General features: G+C 44.6%; 1 protein-coding gene across 2 annotated transcripts; it reads left to right on the top strand.

The window, feature by feature from the left end:
- Positions 1-1,673: 1,673 nt before the first annotated feature.
- LOC9654360 lies at positions 1,674-2,242 on the top strand. Of its 2 annotated transcripts, none has more exons than XM_024688380.1 (3): positions 1,674-1,783; positions 1,839-1,913; positions 1,971-2,242. In XM_024688380.1, exons 1-3 carry the CDS (start codon positions 1,696-1,698, stop codon positions 2,117-2,119), a joined length of 312 nt encoding a protein of 103 aa, XP_024544148.1. In that variant the 5' UTR covers positions 1,674-1,695; the 3' UTR covers positions 2,120-2,242. The 2 variants fall into 2 exon arrangements, with proteins under 2 accessions (XP_024544148.1, XP_002983295.2); XM_002983249.2 differs by having other exon boundaries at positions 1,968-2,242.
- The last annotated feature ends 15,020 nt before the right edge of the window (positions 2,243-17,262 follow it).

The following is a 17,262-nucleotide window of genomic DNA, read 5'->3' as shown; positions in this document are numbered from 1 at the left end:
CTGTATATAAGCTAGGGTTTTTGGGCTAATTGATATGCACATTTACTCACAAAGCTATATAATTAAACAGCAAATCAAGTTTTAAAATTGACATATTTATATTTTCTCAAATTAAATAGATTTATATAGCTGTTTTCCTTGAAGGGCAATAAAATAGATTATTCTTTCAGAATTTTTTTTTCTTTTCTAAAGGATGAATAAGCATTCCAAATGTGATGAATTTTCCTACCCATTTTGTTAGTGTACATTTTTATATTCCATTTTTCTCTTACCACCTCTTTGGTATCGCAATGAATATAATTGTGTATATTTTTTATAATGCTTACATTATTTATCATATGCAAATTCTTTTTTTGTTTTGAGTTGCATACAAAAATATTATGTACACAATCACTTTTCAAGTGCTATATTAGCAATAAAAATGTGATTATGTGTATAATATTTTTATCATGGGATATGCCCTATATACATGGTGTGATATCCTATGCAAAACTGATCTTAGACAACATGAGGTCATTATAGATTAATAATCATTTTTTTGTCTTGTATCATTGCGTGTAAATTTGTGATCTGCTGATTATGATTATCTCTTTACTATTATTTCATGCAACTATGGCTCATTTCTTATAATTTAGAAGCGTAATTTGATTGTAGCATTCCCTCAGTCCTCACATCATGTGTTGCAAGAAAAGCATTTAAACCACAATAACACTCTTGAGAGGATATACCCCTTCCTAGCCTCCTAACCTATAGTATTGAGATATTAGTGCAATGTACATTTGTGTAAGTTTTTGAATTTTCATTTTCTAGAAAATCATCCAACCCAATATTATTGAAACCCAAATATATGAAAATTCTTAATTATTAAAAAAAAGTTTCCCTTACCATCTATATTTGAATTCTTATAGATAGAATTGTTTTAAATATCAAACCCAAAGTGTAAACCCTTCTAACATATTAAAAAATTTGACATTGAGTCAAATGTAGTGTAGAAAATTGTATATGTGACACTAACTTAGAAAGGCACCATTACATGCCTATACATAAAAAAAGTTGTGTTTTAAAGTATAATTTTGTGAGTCACACATGTATATTCCAATAATTTAAACACATATACATTTACTTTTTTTTCATATATTTTGCAATGTTTTGCCAAGTTGCCCACCTAAGGTACACTTCCCCTCATATTACCAAGTGACTCACATGTTTTATGTGAGGATAACTAAGGTAAGCTTAAGGAAGAACCATCCCCACTACCCAACAAGAGCCACTTGACGGTCAAGGACAAGAAAAGAACTTTCAAAATCTTTTAGCTTTTGCATTTTTTGTTTTGAAGGTTAGCCCTTTAAACAAATTTCTACCCTTTTAAAAAATGGTAAAAAAAAAATATTTTCTTTACCCCACCTCAAATTTATGCCCAATGTCATTCCGCAAACAATATATCATTTTCAACTAACATAATATATTTTATTACTGTTTACATAGTCTCAGTGTTGCAGCGCTGGCGTCCTTTGTGCCATTGTTAAAGCTGACATATAGCACGTGGTTATGTACAATTTTTACAGCAAGCATACACGTAGCTCAATATAATTGGTTGCATGCAGCAGCACATTTTAAATATAATCAGCCCTAGAATATATAAACCGTAGGCTTCCAAGTTTCCTGGAGCTCATTCAATTGGTTGTATCCAGTCTCATGCCAATGGCTCTCCGCTTTACTCTTTTTCTTGCTGTAGCATGCACCATGGCAATGTTTATGGCATCTGCTCGTCCTGCTAATATCGGTGAGTGTGAGATGTGGCTCCGGTTTCTTGGTCACTGACATTCCCTGTGCTGCAGGAGAAGAGGTTTACGACATAACTCGGCAGAACAAGGAGGTAGCTGGCTTCGCTGAAGATCATCCTGTTAACACTGGTGAGTGTGAGGTTTCATTGGCTCTTTTGGTCACTAAGATTCTGTGTGATGCAGAAGATGATCATGGGGATCCAGCTCTCACCTTGAAGAGTTGTGCCGGCAAGGGCCACAGCTGTGCACCGTTCTATATTCCAAAGGGAGTACAGTGCTGTGCGGGGCTCCACTGCGTGGCACTCATCTTTGGTGTTGGTGGAGTCTGTGCATGATTGACTCTATGTTTCTTTGCCTACATCGCAAAGGTGATAATAAGGTTATAATAAGGTTTCTATTTCCTCCCTAGAATGTCGTGAGGAAAGATTGATAGAAGTTCGTGGCTACCGACTACTCAACGCTTAATCCCATCTATTAACAATGTAGAGCTCCCTGCTGCCATCGCCATGAAGCAGAGTCTGACGGACAAGAAGAGGACGCCAACCCGCTCAAGAACTTCAATGCGATGGTGAAGCTGAACCACTGCGAGGACTATGATGTTTTTGTCTTGTCTAAACTTTGCGGTCAGTATTGTGTTGTGTCCTGGAGGCGATAGTTTTGAGAGAGCTCTGATTATGGCAGTCCAGGAGACACCATCTCGATCCTCAGGGGCTGCTGGGGGCATTCGAAGCAACGGCGATCAAACACGAGCTTCACTTCGTCTCGATGAGCTCTCCGAACTGGGACAAGGAGTGGTGGAGCCACGTCCAGTAGCTCCTCCCCCGCTCGGGCATGGAATTGCCTGGTTGTCCTCAGAAACGTACATCTTTCAAGTGTTCTTAAATAACTAGTATCTCCAAGTTGAGAAAGGATAAAATCTATTTTTAATGCAAAAGCGAAAAGGCATTGTGCCGCATGCACTACCTGTTTAGGACTTTTGTGTCTTTTATGTCGATATTGAGCTACGTGTATGCTTGCTGTAAAGCTTTGTGCATACTGTAGTACGTATGCTATATGTCAGCTGTAAAAGAAATTGTCAGATTCCTAAATCTGAGACTATATAAACACTAATAGAATATATTATGTTATTTGAAAGTGAAATATTGTGTGAGGAATGACAAAATAAATTTTTTTACCATTTTTGAAAAGGGTAGAAATTTGTTTTTAAGGGCTAACCTTCAAAACAAAGAAACTTTTAAAATGCAAAAGCTTAAGGATTTTGAAAGTTCTTCTCTTGTCCTTGACTGTCAAGTGGCTTTTGTTGGGTAGTAGGGATGGTTCTTAACCTTACTTTAGTTATCCTTACATAAAATGTGAGTCACTTGGTAATATGAGGGGAAGTGTACCTTAAGTGGGCAGCTTGGCAAAACATTGCAAAATATATGAAGAAAACAAATACATGTGTGTTTAAATTATTATAATACACATGTGTGACTCACAAAATTATACTTTAAAACACAACTTTTTTTTATGTATGGGCATTCAATGGTGCGTTTTTAAATTAGTGCCATATATACAACTTTCTACACTACATTTGAATCAACGTTAAATTTTTTAATATGTCAGAAGGGTTTAGAGTTTGGGTTAGGGCTTGTAATTATATTTTGAATGCCTTTTTGGATGTTGGAGGACAAACTACTGAATAAAGGATCTTGCCTCCTTGGAGTGGATTAATTGTAAGTAACAAAGAAAAAAATAGATTTATAAGAATTCAAATATAGAGAGTAAAGGCAATCTTTTTATAATTAGTTAAAATTTTTGGGATATTTGGGTTTGAATTATTGGGTTGGGTGATCTCCCAGAAAATGAAAATTCAAAACCTTACACCAATGTATATTGCACTGATATCTCATTTTTATAAGTTAGGAGGCTAGGAAAGGGTGTATCACCTCAAGAGTGTTATTGTGGTTTAAATGCTTTTCTTGCAACATATGATGTGGGGACCAAGGGAATGCTACAATAAAACTATGCTTCTAAACTATAAGACATGAGCCACAGTTGTGTGCAATAAGAGTAAAGAGATTATCACAATCAAGAGATTATAAATCTGCATTCAATGATACAAGACAAAAAAGTGATTGTTAAATTTGTGGTGACCTCATGTTGTTTGAGATTAGTTTTTCATAGGATGTCATGCCATGTATATAGGGTATATCCCATGACAAAAATATTATATACATAATCACATTTTGATTGCTAATATAGCAATTGAAAAGTGATTGTGTGCATAATATTTTTGTATGCAACTCAAAACAAACAATAAATCTACATATGATAGATAATTTAAGCATTATAACAAATATACACAATTATATTCATTGCCATACCAAAGATGGTAAGAGAAAAATGGAATATAGAAATATACACTAACAAAATGGATAGAGGAATTCATCACATTTGGAATATTCATTCATCCTTTAGAAAAGAAAAAAATATTCTGAAAGAATAATCTATTTTAATCCCCTTCAAGGAAAAGGGCTACATAAATTTATTTAATTTGAGAAAATATATGTATGTAAATTTTAAAACTTGATTTGCTGTTTAATTATATAGCTTAAGTCAATTCATGGAATAATAATATGTTATACACAACAACACTTGATTTGCTTAGTAGTAGTATATATTAATCCAATTAATCAAATGGAAGTTTATAATTATAAACATGTTTACAATTTATAAATAGAAAATTAATCTAAATAAATAACAACCATTAGATAGTAAAGTATTCTAGAATATTTACACACAAGAGAGCTGTTCGTAGAGCATTTCATATCAAAGCCTATCGTGAGGCCCTGTGTTGTCCAGGGCAGTCGGAAATGAGATCCAAGTCCTGCTCCGCAACACGACCTTTGTTGCTCTTTCTGGATTTGTGTGCCTCCCAGATTTTCTCCCCCAGCAGCTCGTAGAGAGTGCTCAGCGTGGCGCCAGTAAAGCTGCACTGGAAGTTGATCAGAAAGAGTCGACTTACATTATGAAAAAATGCGCACTTTAAAGGCAGTATATAGCTCCGCCAGAAGCTTTTCCTTGTTTCTGTTGATCACAGTATCAACTGCAGTCTTTTACGTGGCACTGGTCAGCATTGTCCATGGGATAACCAAACAGTTGACTTTACTTATAATAGACTCGCGACTCACGACTGATGTGCATCTACCAAACGAACAAACATGAGCTTTTGTTTTCGGAGCACCTTTCCAGACGCAATGTAGCGCAAGACAATGGACAGGTGGTGCAGGTGATGTATCTTGTTACTGGGCAAAGAAAACCACAGAAGCCTGCTCGAAGCCGTTCTCAATTTCGGCCTGCAAAGAGACGTAAGGTGGTGCAAATGGGCTCACCTCTTGGATGGTGGCATAGGTAGGGTATGCTTGCAAAATCAAATTTTGCGAGTGACAAAAACACTTCTTGATCATTCATTATTCAATGACTTACATCCACTTGGAGGCAAGATCCTCCTGTCAACCTGTAGCGAGCGAACGCTAATTCATTATCCAGGATGGAGCCTGATTTACCTCGATACTCTGGAGGATGCTACACACAGCGACCCGAATCATGAAATCCACAGCACCCATAACAAACCCAATTGGAGCAAATAGTGCCAACCTGTACCATGCTGACTGCTCCTTTTCCTTTCTGTCAATCTCTTCCAACTCCTCTTGCGATTTAGCTGTATCCTTATATCCATACTTCCATCCAGTCAGGCTTCACGGGCTGCTTTCATGAACTCCACCACCGATGCCAAACTATCAAGGGAAAAAGACAAGTGAAAAGGAAAAGGCTTCAGCAGGAATATCTGATATGAATGAAGCATTGAAGACTAGGATGTGAAATTCTTTTCAGCTCTCACCATCAGCTTGAAGTTCAAAAGAGGAGCATACCTAATTCCATAGCCACTAGTTTGCTACTCATGGTTAGGATTTCAATTTGAGAGCACTCAGCCAATCATCCTTGCATCTCTAACTCTCAACACTTTGCTCCAGCTTCCAAATTTCCAAAACCAAGTTACTGGCTCGCTGTTATGCCAGTACAATCAGCTGGAAGCTGTGAGTTTCGGGAACGAGTCAGCCTAGGAGCCTGGACACGGGTGTTTATGGCCCTAACACTAGCTTGGGAGGACAGGTGTGGTTTGGGATCCCTAGGAAAATTCTTTGCATGTGTCACAAACAGTCACAATCATTGATCATTGGGAGGGTGTTTCTAGCATCCATAGGGAGATTAAATTTCATTAGCCAAGTGATCAGGTATCTGGAGGGAGTGAGACTTTTGTGTTTCACATCCATATACCCTAGGTGTTGCCTCATATTTCTCCATTTTAACATCCTCAGCCTCAAAGTGAAAGTGCACAGACACACGCACACATGAGGAAAGAATTATATATGACTGTATATGAATGTACGTATATATGGATAATCACTGCTAGATCATCTCTATGATCCACACCTGGATCTTAATTTGATAGAAGTTCGTGGCTATCGACTACTCAATGCTTAATCCCAGTTTTGAGAGAGCTCTGCGATTACGGCAGTCCAGGAGACACCATCTCGATCCTCAGGGGCTGCTGGGGGCATTCGAAGCAACGGCGATCAAACACGAGCTTCGCTTCGTCTCGGTGAGCTCTCCGAACTGGGACAAGGAGTGGTGGAGCCACGTCCAGTAGCTCCTCCCCCGCTCGGGCATGGAATTGCCTGGTTGTCCTCAGAAACGTACATCTTTCAAGTGTTCTTAAATAACTAGTATCTCCAAGTTGAGAAAGGATAAAATCTATTTTTACCCTAGCCCCGTATGCAAAAGCGAAATGCATTGTGACGCATGCACTACCTGTTTAGGACTTTTGTGTCTTTTATGTCGATATTGAGCTAAGTGTATGCTTGCTGTAAAGCTTTACCATAGTATGTATTCACATGCTATATGTCAGCTTTAAAAGAAATTGTCCGATTCCTAAATCTGAGACTATGTAAACAGTAATAGAATATATTATGTTATTTGAAAATGAAATATTGTGTGTGGAATGACATTAGGGCATAGTGGGGTAAAGAAAATAATTTTTTTAACCCTTTTTCAAAAGGGTAGAAATTTTTTTTTAAGGGCTAACCTTCAAAACAAAGAAACTTTTAAAATGCAAAAGCTTAAAGATTTTGAAAATTCTTCTCTTGTCCTTGACTGTCAAGTGGCTTTTGTTTGGTAGTGGGGATGGTTCTTCCTTAAGCTTACTTTGATTATCCTTACATAAAATGTGTGAGTCACTTGGTAATATGAGGGGAAGTGTACCTTAGGTGGGCAGTTTGGCAAAACATTGCAAAATATATGAAAAAAAGCAAATACATGTTTGTTTAAATTATTATAATACACATGACTCACAAAATTATACTTTAAAACACAACTTTTTTTTATGTATGGGCATACAATGGTGCCTTTCTAAATTAGTGCCATATATACAATTTTCTACACTACATTTGAATCAACATTAAAAAAATTTTATATGTCAAAAGGGTTTAGAGTTTGGGTTAGGGCTTGTAGTTATATTTTTGAATAAAAACTACTGAATAAAGGATCTTGCCTCCTTATTGTCAGGAATCCCCCAATTCTTGCCACATTCCTGACTCTCGCCGGATTCCTGACCTGCAGACCACATTCCTGACTCTCGAGACACTTCCCTATTCCTGACTCTCGAGACACTTCCCGATTCCTGAGTCTCGAGACACTTCCAGATTCCTGAGTCTCGAGCCACATTCCTGATGATGATGTGGCACCTCCTCGACCTCAGCTGTATTTAGGCCGTCCTCGATCCAAGAGTGGTGGAGCTTCATCAACCTATAGTATATATAGGTTAGCCTTGTTCCATTTCTCCACAATCTGAATCAACACCAGTTTAAGACCTCTTCTTTGTTTTCACTAGCTTTTTCTCTTATCTTTAGCATTTTCCAGTCTTGATCTTGTTGGGGGTCTTGACAGTTTGATTCAGATTGTGTTTTTTGCTTTTCTTTTAGCTCATTTTGATTATTTGATTGCCTTTGTCTTTTTCCCCCTTTCTTTTCTTTCTTCTTGCCAATGGAGTCTCCAAGCCATCCTGATTTCTTTGCCGAAGTCCTTGCAAAAATCCAGTCTGAGAATACCGAGCTGAAGGCGACCCTTCTTCGCATGCAGCAGGAGCTTGCTTCACTTTCGGCTCAAGGATCCAGCAAAGTTCCTGAACCGAAGGTGAGTTTCCCGGCGAAATTTTCAGGCAAGCATTCGGAGCTTCGTGGATTTTTGAACCAAATGGAGCTGATCTTTGCACTTCAACATCGGCGGTACCCCACTCCCGAGTCTCAAATCGGCGCGATTGGGACGTTGCTCGAGGGTGCAGCTTTGTCATGGTTTTCTCCTCTTCTGGAGAAGAGCATGAAGGGGGTCGTGGTTCCGGAGCTGATGGATCTTCAATTGTTCAAAGAGAAGCTCGAAGCATGTTTTGGCGAGACGGATCGGGTTCGGGCTGCTACCACAAAGATGAGACGTCTCTCTTAGGGGTCTTGTCCTGCCTCGATCTACGCTGCAGAGTTCCAACTCCTTGCCTTGGACACTCAGTGGGATGAGCGGGCCCTGATTGACCAATTTCGTTTCGGCCTCAACAACGGTGTCAAGGATTTGTTGCTCACCATGGAGGATCCCAAGGACCTATCGGATGCCATCAACAAAGCTGTTCGATGTGACAATCGTCTCTTTGAACGTCGTCAGGAAAGTCGCCGCGCCGCTGTTTTTCTGTCCCAGACTCAGGAATCCCAACTTGAGTCTTCGGGGCATAGTCCTGAACCTACTGCTCCGGTCCCGATGGATATTTCTGGTACTCCCCGACTCATTAGAGGGAAGTTGAGTCCTACTGAGAGGCAACGTCGAATATCTCATAATCTTTGCCTCTACTGTGCTGATCCTAATCACAAAGCAGCTGTGTGTCCCAGGAAGCCTCCCCGATTGCTCGAGTTCACTCTGCCTCAAAGTCCACCTCTGTTGCAGTCGGGAAACGACCCTGTCCAAACAGAGTAGGAGCTGTCTGTTTGGACTCCCCAAATAAAAATCACTTTTCTTCCTTATCAAGCTCCTCACCACCTTTCATCAAAGCCACCACCAATTCCCGCAACTTCCGCGTCCCATGTCTCCTTTCTTTCACCGGACAATCAGGACTCAAGGCTTTGGCGCTACTGGACTCGGGTGCAACTTCCTGCTTCATGGACACGGACTTTGCTGCCCGACATCACGTTCCTCTTTCTCCTACCATACGGGATCTGAGGGTTGAAGGCATCGGCGGGCATTTTGTGTCTCCATCTTCTGGACTTAGGGAAACGTTGCCCGTTTGAGTACACATCGAGTCCACCGTCACCGATATCGCCTTCAACATCATCAACAGCAAGTCCTCCTCTGTGGTGCTCGGTCTTCCTTGGTTCCAACTACATCAGCCTCAGATTTGTTGGAAGGACTTACAGCTCATCTCTCCCACATCACCATCTCCCACGGCTTCCCCTGGTGTTCATCGAGTCCGAATCAGGAAAAGTTCCCTAAACTCACATCGGGGTTCTGTTCCTGACTCTATGAAGTTTTCATCCTCTTCTTTTTCCTCTCTTCCATCTTACACTGGACAGTATCCTCGTCTCATCATTCCATTTAGTCGTACCCCTCCTCCTATCTCCACAATCACTATGAAAGAACTCCTTCATGAAGAACCTCTTTTTCTTTTTGCTTTGCATGTTTCTCCTGTCAGTCTTCCTTAGAAGTATCATGATTTTGGGGATGTGTTTGACAAGAAAAAAGCTAGTGTACTGCCTATTCATCAGCCTTATGATTGTCCCATTGATTTACAGGAAGGAGCGTCACCTCCGTGGGGGCCTATCTACGGGTTATCCCCGTCCGAGCTTAAGGCCCTCAAAGAGTACGTGGATGAGAACCTTGCCTCGGGCTACATTCAACATTCGCAGTCCCCAGCTGGAGTGCCTGTCTTCTTTGTCAAGAAGAAGGATGGGAGCTTGCGGCTAGTCATCGACTACCGAGGTTTGAACAAGGTGACTGTTCGGAACCGTTATCCGCTGCCCCTGATCTCGGACCTGTTGGAACGCCTCGGCGGTGCCCGCTTCTTCACCAAGATCGACCTCCGTGGAGCATACAACCTGATCCGGATCCGGCCTGGTGATGAATGGAAGACTGCGTTCCGAACCCGCTATGGCCACTTCGAGTACACTGTCATGCCATTTGGCTTGACAAATGCTCCAGCGGTTTTCCAACACATGGCGAATGACGTTTTTCGGGAGTTTCTTGATCAGATGGTGATCGTCTACTTCGATGACATCCTCATCTACTCAAAAACTCAGGAGGAGCATGACGAACATGTTCGCAAGGTGCTAGCGAAGCTGCGAGAACACGGCCTATACGCGAAGCTTGAGAAATGTTCCTTTGATTAGCAGTCTGTGGAGTTCCTTGGGTACATTGTCACTCCTGAGGGTATCACGATGGATCCTGCTAAAGTCAAGACTATTCTCGAATGGGAGCCTCCACAATCAATGTCGGACATTCAGGTTTTCCCTGGCTTCGCCAACTTCTACCGCAAATTCATTGATCACTACTCTGACATTGTCCTTCCTCTCACACATCTCACTCGCAAGGATGTTCCCTTCTCTTGGTCTGCTGCTGCCCAGCAGGCCTTCGACACACTCAAGGCGGCCTTCAGTTCTGCTCCTGTCTTGATCCATGCTGATTCCTCACAACCTTTCTTCATCGAGGCTGACGCCTCCGACTTTGCCATTGGTGCTGTGCTGTCTCAACTCGGAGCGGATCACGAACTTCATCCGGTCACTTTCCATTCTCGGAAATTCCAGCCTGCGGAGATCAATTACGAAATCCACGACAAGGAGCTCCTTGCCATCGTGGATTCCTTTGGAGAGTGGCGCCGTTTCTTGGAGGGGGCGAGCCATCAAACAACAGTCTGGACGGATCACAAAAATCTCAAGTACTTTGCCACTTCCCGAGTTTTAAGCCGTCGTCAAGCAAGGTGGGCACAATTCCTGAGTCGGTTTGACTTTGTTATCAAGTACAGACCTGGAAAGTTTCAAGGCCTTCCTGATGCTCTTTCAAGGCGCTCCTATCTCAGTCTCAGGCCTGGTAATCCTGCCTTCGATCAACAGGATCAAGTTATCCTCGGTCCTGATCGGCTTCAAGTTATGGCAATTTCCCTGGCCCCTCAGGACTCCTCCTTGATGGATGCAATCAGAAACGATCTTCAATCCGATGATCTCGCTAGCGACATTTTCCCCCATCTTCAGGCTGGACACCCAGTGACTCCCGACTGCCGGCGATTTGACGAGTTCGAGTTCTTAGATGGCTTATTGTACCGTGGGGAGCAGCTTTACGTTCCTGAAGGTGATGCTCGAAGGTTGGTCCTGATGGCGTGCCACGATAGCCCGACTGCTGGTCACTTCGGCATTGCGAAAACCTATGAGCTAGTTGCACGGGACTTTTGGTGGCCTCACATGGACGACTACATCAAAGCTTTTGTTACCTCCTGTGACACTTGTGCCCGGAATAAGGTACCTCGCCACCTTCCTTCAGGTTTACTTCGTTCCCTTCCGGTTCCTTCAGGTCCTTGGGAATCCATCTCCATGGATTTCTTGAGTGATCTTCCGAGTTCTGGAGGCTTCAACAGCATTTTAGTCGTGGTGGATCGCTTCACAAAGATGGCGCACTTCTTGCCATGTACCAAGGAGTTTTCGGGCGAAGACATGGCAAAACTGGTATTCAGGGAAATTTTCCGACTTCATGGGATTCCTACAGATGTGGTTTCGGATCGGGGGCCTCAGTTCATCTCTCATTTCTGGCAACGGTTTTTGCAGCTGCTTGGAGTGAAGGCCAACCTCTCTTCGGCATATCATCCTCAAACTGATGGGCAGTCCGAGCGAACGATTCAGACGTTGGAACAATTCTTGAGGTGCTTCATCAACTATCATCAGGATAACTGGTTCGATATCCTTCCCCTTGCTGAGTTCTCCTATAACAACTCTGTTCACTCCTCTCTTCGAGTTTCCCCCTACTTTGCGAACTCTGGCCGAAATCCCCGATTCAATCTCTCACTTCCTTCTCCATCTGAATCCTCTCGTTCAAATCCCCGCTCTGAGGCATTTATCTCCAACCTCCAGGAAATCCACAACTCCATCTCCTTCCACCTCCATCGTGCTTAGGAATCTCACAAAACATTTGCCAATGTCCATCGTCAGGATTATCCCCCTTACAATATCAAGGATAAAGTCTGGCTCCTCAGGCGAAATATCTCCACCACCAGGCCATGTCCCAAACTTGATTTCAAATGTTCCCTATCATTGCCATCATTAATTCTGTCACTTATTGCCTTGCACTTCCCTCCTCATATCAAATTCACCCTGTTTTTCACTCCTCTCTCCTTGAGCCTTATATTCCCAGTCGTATTCCAAATCGGGTCATTCCTCTGCCTCCACCAGTGCAGCTCGAGGATGGGTCTCATAAAACATTTGCCAATGTCCATCGTCAGGATTGTCCCCCTTACAATATCGGGGATAAAGTCTGGCTCCTCAGGCGAAATATCTCCACCACCAGGCTGTAAGCGACTAAATTTTCCATTCTACTTTAGTCACTTAACCACACCTCCGACCACTTGGAGGAGTCTCATTCACAACCTCCATAAGTCCAATCCAGGACTTGGGACTTGCTAGCCCCGAGAATGGCATCCATACCACTCAACATTTGCACTTGGTCCAAGTGCTCCACGTGTCCGATCCCATGACCGACACTCAAAGGTACCACCGACATCGCAGCCCGTTACGCTAAGGCCATGCCCAATCACCTTTGCCACACTGGTAGTCCAATACCACTTGCATCACCGTCTTGGCTCTCCAAGACTAGGCAAACCATCCGTGAGTGGTCATCTCAGATCCACTCCTTAGCATCCTTAGGATGCCCACCGACAAGGGGAATAGCCTTCCCCAATATCCCTCTGTCAGTCCCCACTAAGTCCCTTTCTGCCCCTGGCCGTGTTTGCCAACACTGCCACTGGATCGAGACCCACAGGCCCGACCACTAAGTCCCACGGTCCTCTGGGACTTCCTCACCACACGACTGTGTCCTTGGTCACTACCCCAGAGGACTGCTCCTCTTCCTTTCCACAGTCTGGGCCTTTGGGACAACATTTCGGAACACCGTGGCCTTACGCGAGCCACCTGGGTACTCTCCTCGCCTTCTGCCCTTGGGTGCTCTAGCCATGGGCTTAGAGCGAGGTTCCGTTGAGCCACGCCTGGTATCCAAGTAGGTAGTGCCACCCACACTTGGACTGGGAGCATCGGCCAGTCGATCTCCCGGGGGAACTAGAGCCGGCTCTTGAACACTTCACCAAGCTACCCCGCTTGTCGGTCCGTGTTCACTCTAGTCTTGGACTTCCCAGTGGTCAGCTCATCACCCAACACTGGGTCTGGCCTTCCTGGACCAAACTGGCCCTTCCTGGGCCAAACTGGCCCTTCCTGGCCCAACTGGCTCCAACTGGGCTCCAACCCCCACACTCTCCCTACTATACTTTTGGAACCCCCCGCAGCCCCCCCCCCTTGGGAGACGCACGCTTTGGGCTTTCACCCCTTGACCCGTATTAGTATTTGGACTTAGTCTCTGGCTCGATCTCGGATCCGATTTCGGATCCGACTTCGGATTCGGCCTCGGACTTGATCTCAGTCCCGGTTCCATCTCGGACTCCATCTCGGGTCCATCTCGGACTCCATCTCGGACTCCATCTCGGACTCCATCTCGGACTCCATCTCGGACTCCATCTCGGACTCCATCTCGGACTCCATCTCGGGTCCATCTCGGACTCCATCTCGGACTCCATCTCGGGTCCATCTCGGACTCCATTTCGGACTCCATCTCGGACTCCATCTCGGGTCCATCTCGGACTCCATCTCGGACTCCATCTCGGACTCCATTTTGGGTCCATCTCGGGTCCACCTCGGACTCCATCTCGGACTCCATCTCGGGTCCATCTCGGGTCCACCTCGGACTCCATCTCGGACTCCGTCTCGGACTCCATATCGGACTCCGTCTCGGACTCCATATCGGACTCCGTCTCGGACTCCATATCGGACTCCATCTCGGGTCCATCTCGGACACTTCCACGTGTCATGTGTTGGTCCTTTTGGGTCCCTTTTTGGAGCCTCGCTTTTTACTCGCTTCGTGCTCGTTCCTTGAGCACTTCGTTGGGAGTTCCACTCCCGCTCTTGACTTTTCAAGTCGGAGCTTTTGGTCCAAACGTGTTACGCTCGTTTGGCTCTCGCTTCGGCCACTACCACGTGGCACCCTTCCGGCTCCACTTTGGGGCCTAGGGATTTTGTGTCTCACAACTCCACCACCCATAGACGAAGTTCGATGTCCTCATCGAACGGTAAACCATTTTGTAAAGTAACACTCGCATGTGTTACCATTTCCATCCTTGGCACCTAGCCAATATTTGTCAATGGTTCGACATTGAAGGCCCACCATGCCTTCTCCATATTCGTCAATGGTTTGACATTGAAGGCTCACCATGCCTTTTGCATATGCCTCAATGGTTTGACACCAAAGGCTCACCTTGCCTTGCTTATCCTCTAAGGAGGGTAGCCTCTCCAACTTAGAGATTGATTGGACCACATGTAGTGGTTCTCGCTAAACCTCTTAGAGACCCTTCTCTAAGTCAATCCCACTACTCCTTCTCGAGTAGTCTCAATTTCCATCTATGGAACGTTTGCACCTTGGAACTTTTACTCTTTTGACTTTTGGAAGTCAATTTCCTAGGTGTCTCCAACACCTTGCATTGCACAGATTGTGCAACTCCACTTCCCTATCCTAGGAAGTTCTCTACTTGAGGGTACCATCATCCTCTCTTCTATTTCGTGCCACCTTGGGCACTAAGTTCCATTTATCATACTTTGTGCTAGGGCTGTCCATGGCCCTATCATTTGGCTACCTTGCCGCTCCCTCACTTGGAGCTTTTACTTCGCCAAATTGGAGCACTTTGGAATCCATCCTTGGAAGCACACTTCCTTTCCCGTGATTTGTTAGCGTCCAACACATTAGTGTTCCTCGCCTAACTTTGCCACTTGGATTCCTTCCACGGGATTCCATGGCCCTATCCTGGCCACTCATCTTTTGCTCCTATCCATTGATTGTTGCATCAAGCAACACAGGATCACTACCTCCCTCCTTGAGGTATTCTTTTGGTTCCATGGCAAAGCTCCACTTTGCTAAGTCCAGAGGGTGTTCACCCCTAGTAGATCTCTTTAGCATTTTCTGCTATGGGCCCCGTCCATGGCCCAACTTTGTGACCCTCCTATGGGTCTCTCCTAGAGACTACTTTCCTTGGACACACTATGCCATCGCAATGACATAGCTCATTCCCCTAAGGTGCTTTTCCCACTTGGTCACCTTGACCAAGCCACACCATCATCAATAGTTCAAATCAACGCTTTGAACTAGGAACCTTATTCCTTAACCCAAACAAAGACCTTGTCCTTATTTAGCCACAAGATCACCTAGTGATCTCACCTCGGCACCTTAACAGGTTTGCCAGTAGGTACTAGGTCTTCTAGACCTTTAACTTGTTAACTACGACCCCGGGGGCATCCCCCACACTTGACGGTGCGCCCAAGCCAGCCCTTCCGGCCAAGGGTCCATAGCAACTGAGATTAGGTGTCCCCATCTCACTCACCACGTCCTTGGTGCCACTTGCACCAAACTGTTCAAGTTAGATATGCTGAGCCACACTAAGCAACCTAACCGTGCATCACGACTCCGAGGCATCCCTCGCTTGGCGGTGTGCCCAAACCAGTCTCCCCACTGAGAGTCCATGACCACCGAAATATGAGTGTCCCCATATTCCAAACCATCACCTCGCCCTAGTGATTTGGGACTCGAACCCAAGCACTAGAGGGTCGGGACTCGAACCCAACCTCCGTATATGCATCTACGGACGGCATCACACAAGATGCCTGGCGTGACTCCCCACGCCGGTGCACCAACTTATTTTTAAAGCGCGCTACAGATCACAGCTTAGGAACCTAGTTCCTCCACACTGCCAAGTCCTCTCACTTGTCATGTCTGTGATCATGCATGGACTCCTCCATGCTCGGCCCCATGGCCCACCCTTTTTGAAGTTATCACCTTCAACTAGGGTATTTGTTCCCCCGACGTGCCAATCTCGCTTGGCACGTTCTCCGACCACTGTAACATGGTTCCTGCATAAGCGTGAAAGTCCTTGACCATCGACTTTCGTTCAAAGCCCTCTCTTTGAACACTCGGGAACTACTTCCCTAACCTTGATAGCCTTGCCTCATGGCAAGCTTCAAGGCCACGCTTCTGCTGCGCCACTCTGATTTCGCGCGTTCCACGAACCATTTACACTTGGCCTTTTCTAGGTACTACGCTACCTAGAATCGTCTTTGGGAACCTTGAAGGAACTCTGTCCCTCAGCTTGCTAAGGCCTCCCTTTTCGCAAGCTTTATAGTTGCCATATAGTCTAACATGGACAATTCCATATTTTAGACCCTCCATGGCATCACGGTTGCTAGCGGCAACACCCTCGAGCCCCCACTTGATTCTCCACTCCCCGCTGGCATAACCAACCTTGGTTATGCCCTTCGATTCCTATGGTTCGGTTCCATCCCCTTCTTGCTTTTGGCTTCACACCTTTCCTTTGGTCATTCTCCTCCAAACCAGGAGGATAGCTTTGCACTTTCTATCATGCTTTAGCAAGTATTCTTAGGGATGAACCTACCCAATAGCCTAGGGGGTGGTTCCTCAATCCGGGCATGCTCACCTTATAATCCCACACACTGGGATTACATTGTTGCTTATGGGCCTTTACATGCCCATCACTAGCCTTGCCAAAATTCCATTTTTGGCTCTGTCCAACTCGGGTAGACAGTCCTCTCCTGTCTCCGCAACCTTGGACATTTGGATAGCACTTTCTATCCATCATTCGCAAGGGACTTAGTCCCTTGGGCTTTATCCATTGCCCTCGCGACATCAAACACCACCTTCTGGTGTTCTAGAGTGTTCGGGTGTCCCAATGATGGTTTTCTTGACAATGAGTATTTCCTTTTATGACATTGACTTACTATATCGCAACATAAGCAACTTATCCCCCGTAAGGGTATATCCGACTTCCCTATGCTAGAAGTCTTGGGTAGCTACCTTCTACCCGTTTAACCAGTTATTTTGCACCTCTTACTTAGTTGCCTCATAGTTGTCAAGTCCTACAACTCATTGCTTGGTGCTTTCACACCTCCATCATTATCTGGGTCACCACACTCCAACTGCATGCTCTGCAGCTTAGGCTATGCCATTCCCATTCCCACTGGGATTCCTTTGGCAAGGGGTTCTCATGAACCCACCAACATAGCCTCAAGGTACCACACCTTGGCACATTTGGTGTCTC

Source organism: Selaginella moellendorffii, unplaced genomic scaffold, assembly GCF_000143415.4.
Source record: "Selaginella moellendorffii unplaced genomic scaffold, v1.0 SELMOscaffold_57, whole genome shotgun sequence".
Taxonomy (NCBI): domain Eukaryota; kingdom Viridiplantae; phylum Streptophyta; class Lycopodiopsida; order Selaginellales; family Selaginellaceae; genus Selaginella; species Selaginella moellendorffii.
This window is presented reverse-complemented; position numbering and strand designations above follow the sequence as displayed.